An 8,397-nucleotide genomic window follows, 5' to 3' on the forward strand; every position below is an offset into this window, starting at 1 on the left:
TGTCTGTAGCTAGCAGGTGGCCTCATGCATGATACACCCTCCTTCTAAATCATTGGAAGGAGGAAGAAACCCATATCCCATCTGATTCATCAGCTTCTTCTGCTATAGTCAACTTTCTTCTTTTGCTATCTCCTCTTCTCTTCTATATCCTGTAGTACCTTTTCGCTGTAGCTTTTGGTCCATCTCACACGTTGTTCCCGTCCCTCCTCACTTTTCCACTGTGTCTTCATGGATATTGGTGGCCTGACGACAGTGGTGGCCAACTCTGCCTACATCTCAGCCCGTGGGAGCGTGGATGGCACAGCCAACCCTGCATCCAATCGAGACAAGAAGTACCACTCCCGCCTGAAGCTGCCTCACATCACGGTGTGCGAGGGTCTGCGGGAGACTTTAGACCTGGGCTTCCAGACGGTTTGTGTGGAGCAGCCCATCGGCAAACGACTCTTCCGAGAGTTCTTAGACTCCAACAAGGAGTATAAAGGTCCCTGCCGTCTGTGGAAGGATATCGAGGAGTACAACATGGCTGAGGATGAGGATCGTGTACAGAAAGCAAGCAACATGTTGAACCGGTACATGGAGCCTGGCACCAAGTATTTCTGCCCCTCCCTGCCAGAAAACGCCATCACAAAGGTCAAAGAGAAACATCAGGAGGCTGGGGACGATCTTTTCAATGAAACCATGGACAATGTGATGGACTTCCTCAAGGAAGTGCCCTACACTTTCTTCCTGGAGAGCATGTATCTGCAGAGGTTTCTGCAGTGGAAGTGGCTGGAGATGCAGCCCATGGGAGAGGACTGGTTCTTGGACTTTCGTGTGTTGGGGAAAGGGGGTTTTGGGGAAGTGTCTGCCTGTCAGATGAAGGCCACAGGGAAACTGTACGCCTGCAAGAAGCTCAACAAGAAGAGGCTGAAGAAGAGGAAAGGCTGTGAGGTAAGTCAGTAGATTATGAAAAGTACTTGTTCATTCTGAAAAGACTGAAACTTCCGTAAAGGCATCTTTGGCTTATATGCTTAGTACCCCAAGCTTTATAACTTTTTGTTCTCTTTATAACGTGCCAAACTTGCCATGTTTATAATGGAGCAGCTGTCTTCACTTTTTCAATATCCCTCTAAATTGTGCAAATATTATCTACCTTGGTTACCTCCGCCAAGGATGTTATGTTTTCACCCCCCCCGTCCATTTGGTTGCTTTGTTTGTAACCAAGATAACACAAAAACAACTGAACAGATTTCCACGAAACTGCGTTGAAAGAGGTGTTGGTAAAGAAAGAACCCATTCAATTTGGTGCAGGTCTGTTTCACTTTCTTTTACAGTGCAATATAGGGCATTTTTTCACCATTTGTGCGCCATTTTCCAGGCAACATTTCATGGAAAATAATTTAAGAAACACATATCTAAGGTGCAGCTTGATTGAATTTAAGGAAACTGTTGGAGGTGGAGGTATACTGTACGCTCTACTGAGTTCTAGTTTCAACTATAGAATGGCACACAGTAGAGTGTATACCTCCGCCGTGGCCCAATAGTCCAACCACCAAGTGGCAAGATGTCTTGGCTTCACTTTTGGGGAGCAGTCATGTTATCCATCTTTATATACAGTCTATGGGACAGACAATATTATTGTTGATCATTGGTATGGCCAACAAAGATGAAACTAGCCTTGAGTGGTGTAAACATTAGAAGTATTTACTCATTTTCTCCTCCTGTCCTGTAGGGGGCGATGGTAGAGAAGAGGATCTTGGCTCGAGTTCACAGCAGGTTCATTGTTTCTTTGTCCTACGCCTTCCAGTCGAAAACTCAGTTGTGTCTGGTCATGACCATCATGAATGGAGGAGACCTGAGGTGAGATGTCAGTCACTCTCGCTTGGTAACATTCTGAACATGGGGACAAATACCTGTTGCATAATTTGTTTTATTTAGTAATAGTCAGTTTAATAATCCACAACCTTAAGGTATTAAATAAGTATAATTTATGGCAACAAGCATCAAATCCTGACATTTCAGAGACTGGAACCAGGAGATGTTTTGTGATTTTGCTTGGAAATGAACTGAGATGATCAATTGATTATCAGAATAGCTGTCGATTATAAGTCAATTAATCGACTTACCGGTTAATCGATTATTGTCGCGTATACTGTTCATAAAGAGCCACATAAGTGAACTACCTATATCTCTTTAGAAAGGTGAAAGAGTAGTGTGTATAAAAGAAATGTGTGTCACGACCCTGTGTCCTCTCTTACTGTACCTCCAGATTTCACATTTACAACGTGGATGAAAACAACCCGGGGTTTGACGAACCACGGTCCTGCTACTATGCAGCTCAGATCATCCAGGGCCTGGAGCACCTCCACCAGAAGAGGATCATTTACAGGGACCTCAAACCAGAGAACGTGCTGCTGGATAATCAAGGTCAGAAGGTCACATACTGGAAAGATACAGTCTTCAGTGTTCTAGGTTTCTCACTGTTGTTGTGTTTGTAATTGTAAGATGAGGCCCATTTCCATATTTAAAGGTTATTAATGCATTCAAGAGACCATATCTGGGTTAATTGTGTTACTGGCTATTATTTAAACCAATGTAATGTTTAGTAAAAACATTAATTTGACATTTAAGTAGGAGTTAGCTGAGAAGATTGGTACCACGAGATGGTAAGCTTAGCTTTACGTTATTATCATGATTGGAAGTAAGGACAAGCATGTCCTGGCTCCAGCTAAGCTAATTGAACAAACTTAATTAATCAGGGTGTTACCAACTGATTTTTTTAAGTTGGTAAAGATTTTAAATTTTTCAGTGTAACCTCTCACTTTGACTTTTAAAGAATGTGTCTCATTCTTGGCCTCCTGAGATCCAACACACACACACACACACACACACACACACACACACACACACACACACACACACACACACACACACACACACACACACACACACACACACACACACACTAAACCCCCTACAGTACACTTTGCGTCTTACATACAAGGACATCTTTGGGTTATCACTCTACTACGGGTTAATGAGTTGGAGACGTAGTGGGCAGGTCAACATTGGTATCTGTGACGTGCACAGCTCTTGACATTGCTGTGGTGTTTGCTCTCGCAGGTAACGTACGTATCTCTGACCTTGGTCTGGCCGTGGAGCTCGCAGACGATCAGTTCAAAATCAAAGGCTACGCTGGGACGCCAGGTACAATCCACAATTTACATGTACCTGGTGACAGTTGTTCTCACCGCTGTGAACACAACCACACCCACAAAGGCCACAGCTCCACAGTGTTCTCACAGAAAAACATCAGATAAAAACAAAAGACACATTCGGATATTTTTCCACATTAGCTATTTGAAAAGAAAAATCTATTAATCCAAAAGCATTTCCATCACCTGAGCTCTTTATTCAGCACCATGCCTGTCCTCAGACTTTGTTCGGACAAAAGTCATACAGAAAAATCCTAAATTAGATTTTCTTTGCTCAGTATTTCTAAAGTCTTGGCGACACACCTGGTGTCAGATGAGGTGGTGTAATCTCACCACATTTTGTATCCTAATACTACTTTAGTGCTACTATTAATAGTGGTGCTACTATATGTTGATAGTTTAATGCCTTTTTATTTGTAGCGATAGGAACAAGTATTTCTTCTCAAATACACTTTGCTATAAATATTAAGTTGTACAAACGTATAAATACTCAAGTAGAGTACTTCAGATCATATGTACATCACCTGAGTAAATGCATGTGTCACTAGCAGCTATAGCGAAATCTGATGACTCGACTCTTTGGTCTCAGGGTTTTAGTTTGAACAGATACTGTGTACACATCTGTTTAAATGTCACCTGCAGGTTTCATGGCTCCAGAGTTGCTGAAAGGAGAAGAGTATGACTACTCTGTAGATTATTTCACTCTGGGCGTCACTCTGTATGAGTTCCTGGCTGCCAAAGGACCGTTTAGGACCAGAAGGGAGAAGGTAAATTCCTTGTGTTGAATAAAAATGTGTTTGTTGGTTATTTCGGCTGCAGTTCCTCTGCCTCTTTTCCTCTTTGAATGCTCCCCTGTCATATAATGTGTTTAAACTGGCATTTATTACACTTTATATAGTTCAGTGTCACCTCCCTGTGGCTTGATGCTTATACTGCCATGAAATACTGTATGAAGCACTGACCCCTCATGTAAATTCAAACAATTTTTATTACACATTAGTCCATATACATCACTATGGGTATTTTCTTTATCAAGGATTCAAAGTTGTATTGGTGTAAGACTATCATGCATGAACATGAACTCCCCTGCACCTCCTGCAAAAATAATAGCTAACAACTTTCATTTCTGATGCATTTACAGACACTTAAATGTTTTAATCTAACATGAGATATATAGATTTAATTGAGATATTCTCTGCTGTTTGAAGGTGGAGAACAAGGTGGTGAAGAAGCGGATCCTGAACGATGCAGTGACGTATCCTGAGAAGTTCAGTGAGAGCGCTCGCTCCATCTGTGAGGCTCTGCTGAGCAAAGAGGTCGACAAGAGGCTCGGCTTCAAGAACGGATCATGTGACGAGCTCAGGGCGCATCCCTTCTTCAGCGAGATCCACTGGTGGAAACTGAACGCAGGTCAGTTACATGTCAATACCATTTTACACTAATACACTGTTTAATTTACATTCTGCTGTTGTTTTTTAATATACTCCAATGTTTTCAATTGCTTCTGGATGGATTTTCAAAACATACTTTACAATGTTTCGACAATATTTAATCTAATTTAGTTCATCAGAATCAGAATCAAAATCAGAAGTATTTATTGCCAAGTAGGTTTACACCTACCTGGAATTTGCTTTGGTATATAGGTGCATACAAGGAACATAAAACATAAAAACACAATAAGTACTACACACATGAAAAAAACAAATATAAAATAAAAAGATATATATATATATTTAATATAAAATTCAATGCATTTTATCACTTTTCAAGACCTACATTTACCCTGTAGAGCTTTTAAGACTTATTTTATTTTATAAATGCATCAGAGCTACGAATGTGTTGCCGCCCAAATTAGTTTTTCAATCGTATTGATTGGAAACCGAGCTGAGTGACTGTTAACTTCTTAAATATAAGTTGTTTTAAAATAACATATTGAATATAATGTGAAAAGTTTGAGTTTTGAGAGGGACTTAAATACTAAAAATTCTCATTTCGAATTCTTCAGAGGTGGTCATCTATGAGCCTGGTTATATAACTGACACAAAATCAAACCTGTTGGTGAGTATATGTATGATGTGTTGTAAAGTATATACATGAAGGCCCTCCACTAATAACAGACTTTGACTTCCAATGAGCCATTAAGTATTTATGAGTCGCTACTTCCTTCATAGTTGATCAAATCAAGATATGGCCACTTTTTTATATTCATATTTGTGTAAATGTTTAATGTACAACAACATGGCAATTCAAGTTGCTTCACAAAACATAAAAGCCTTAAAAAAAGATAAGCTATAAAAGTTAAAATAAACGTTCAGCTGAGAGGCAAATGAAGAAAAGGGAAAATCTAAAAATTCCACATCAAAATGTCAGACATGCTCATCATCCTGTTGTTTCTCCTCAGGGATCCTTCCACCTCCTTTCGTACCAGACCCGAAGACGGTTTATGCCAAGAACGTTGACGATGTCGGGGCCTTCTCCACAGTTAAAGGTGTGCAGCTGGAGCACAAGGACATGGTCTTTTTTAATGAGTTCTCCTCAGGGAACATCTCCATCCCCTGGCAGGAGGAGATGATCGAGACGGGGATCTACGGCGAGCTCACAGTCTGGGGCCCGGACGGCGCTTTGCCCAACAACCTGCGGCAGGAATCCATCCTGGAGCAGCCGCCCAAGTCGTCCACCTGCACGGTGTCATGAGAGGCTGCAGAACTGTTGGTCTATCAGTGAATCGAACTGCATTCCATGAGCACTTTATGGGTTTAAAATGGAATAAATTCATCTGTTTATAGATCATGACGATGCACTTTTTCATGTATTTACCTCAAAAATAACTGTTGAGCAACCTTGTAACAATCTTTTTGTGGAAAATGTTGGATTATTGCAGACAGCTTCAATCTGGAACACGATTGTCTGTTTCTTACATTTTCTTACATTTTTATTTGAGGTGTGAATGATCAGTTTTGAATGTGAATGAAGTGTTTTCTTAACATTTCCTAACATTCAAGCCCAGCATGGTGCAGATCTCAATCACACTTTGGATGACAAATTCATGATGAAAACATGTCTGAACTCTTCTCTACTGTGTTTTAACCATTTCTCTTTTCTTTTTTTTAATCCATTGTTTCCGAGATATTTATGAATTCATATTAAATATGTTGTCATTAAAATGTAAAACGTGAAGTAACAAGTAGTAACGTAACGTAACGTAACGTAACATAACGTAACTAAAAGTACAAAAGTAACTAAAAGTACAAAAGTAACTAAAAGTACGAAAGTAACTAAAAAGTAACTAAAAGTACGAAAGTAACTAATAAGTAACTAAAAGTACAAAGGTAACTAAAAGTACAAAAGTAACTAAAAAGTAACTAAAAAGTACAAAAGTAACTAAAAGTACGAAAGTAACTAAAAGTACCGAAAGTAACTAAAAGTACGAAAGTAACGAAAAGTAACGAAAGTAACGAAAAGGAACGAAAGTAACGAAAGTAACGAAAAGTAACTACAAGTATGAAAGTAACGAAAAGTAACTAAAAGTAAAAAGTAACGAAAAGTAACGAAAAGTTACAAAGTAACTAAAAGTAACTAAAAGTAACTAAAAGTAACGAAAAGTTACGTAAAGTAACGTAAAGTAACGTAGGTGGCGCTATGACCCTGAACTAATATTAATATATGGATGTGTTCAGGTCAGGATTGTGATCATAGGTCAGTAGTTCGGAGCCGGTTGGATAATGCAGAGTGGATTTACAAAGTACTTCCTGTTTCATGGCGAATCAGTAGGTGGCGCTATGACACTGAGGAAATATTGACACATAGAGCTGTTCAGGCTTGTCTCTGATCATGAGACATCAGTTTGGCGGTGATAGGACAATGCACACTGGACTTATGACAACATCGTCTCCTTTGGGGGCTGTTGCTACACAAATGTAGTTTGAGGGAGATAGACCCATGAACACGGAAGTTACAGCAATTTCGTGTGTCACAGCGAGTCGATGAACTTTAACGCCACGCCATTAATATAGCGTTTGAAGAAAAGTCACAGTAATCTTATGCCTACATTATCAATGTCTTGAGACCCTTTTGACATAGGTTTGACATGGCTGCGGTCAGTAGATGAGGAGGAATACTTCCAAGTGTAAGACATGCAAAAAACAAGACATTTCCTGTTGCCACCAGGGGGCGCTGTGTTTTTAAGTCATGATTTCTGTGTAGATGTCATCAGGCCGGGACTTTTGTCTTACATGTCTAGTTTGGACTCGATTCGACCAAATATGTCAGAGATACAGAACCTCGTGTTTTGATGGCGTGTAATCAAACTTTGACACCACGCCACGGTCACACCGTGTGACGAAAAATCGATCTTTGAGTTAGTTTACATCTCCATCTTGTTGTGATGACACGCATCTCCATGTGAAGTTGATCTGATGAAAGCCCTGGGACGAGTACATCAAAGTAAAAATGTGGAAAATGGCCAATATGGCCACTAAAGTCAAAATGGCGGGCTTCCTGTTTCTTTTTTCCGATTGCACCTCTGACCTTTTTTGTTTGTCTGGTCATGATACACCTGGGCTACGATTTTTGTGAAGATCGGTGAAAGCTAACTGAGGGGGTTTTCCTTAGATGGCGCTGTTGAGCCATTTTTCCACGCCCATTTCAAATTACTCCAGAATACAATTACTTTTTGGGGTTTTGAATTCCCTGCAAACTTTGGTAACAATTTGAGCATGTCTAGGCCCCGAAAAAGCCCCAAAAGGGAAATACAAATCCTTACAATTTCAATAGGGCCTCCCACAGGAGGTGCTCGGGCCCTAAAAAGGGGTCAGTGAAAAAAAGATGTGCAGTGGATCTTGGATTAACTGTGTAAATGGCTGATACATCAAGCGTTGGCCAATGGGGGGCGCTGTAAACTCATATTACCACTGATATCCTCCATATCAATGCTGCAGCAACTCGACCATAAAATAAATAGAATAAACACACAGTAGAGTTTAGTCACATAGTGTAAGTATGTTTAACATGAACCTGGAATACAAGCAGCGTTATAACTTATGTGGGGCTAATGATCTAAAAATCTAATAAAAGATTAATAATTTATCACAGAGGTGAAAAAAAACAGGGAGTCTCTCTCTCTCTCTCTCTCTCTCTCTCTCTCTCTCTCTCTCTCTCTCTCTCTCTCTCTCTCTCTCTCTCTCCCTCTCTCTCAGAAGAAAAG

At 40.2% G+C, this 8,397-nt stretch overlaps 1 protein-coding gene across 1 annotated transcript; it reads left to right on the top strand.

Moving 5' to 3' along the window:
- Positions 1 to 189: 189 nt before the first annotated feature.
- On the top strand, positions 190 to 5,888 carry grk1a (G protein-coupled receptor kinase 1 a). The gene is made up of 7 exons (XM_034577917.1): positions 190 to 930; positions 1,712 to 1,839; positions 2,249 to 2,406; positions 3,103 to 3,186; positions 3,837 to 3,961; positions 4,403 to 4,604; positions 5,596 to 5,888. Exons 1-7 carry the CDS (start codon positions 229 to 231, stop codon positions 5,886 to 5,888), a joined length of 1,692 nt encoding a protein of 563 aa, XP_034433808.1. The 5' UTR covers positions 190 to 228.
- Positions 5,889 to 8,397: the final 2,509 nt, after the last annotated feature.

The sequence above is a fragment of the Hippoglossus hippoglossus genome, chromosome 3, assembly GCF_009819705.1.
Source record: "Hippoglossus hippoglossus isolate fHipHip1 chromosome 3, fHipHip1.pri, whole genome shotgun sequence".
Taxonomy (NCBI): Eukaryota; Metazoa; Chordata; class Actinopteri; order Pleuronectiformes; family Pleuronectidae; genus Hippoglossus; species Hippoglossus hippoglossus.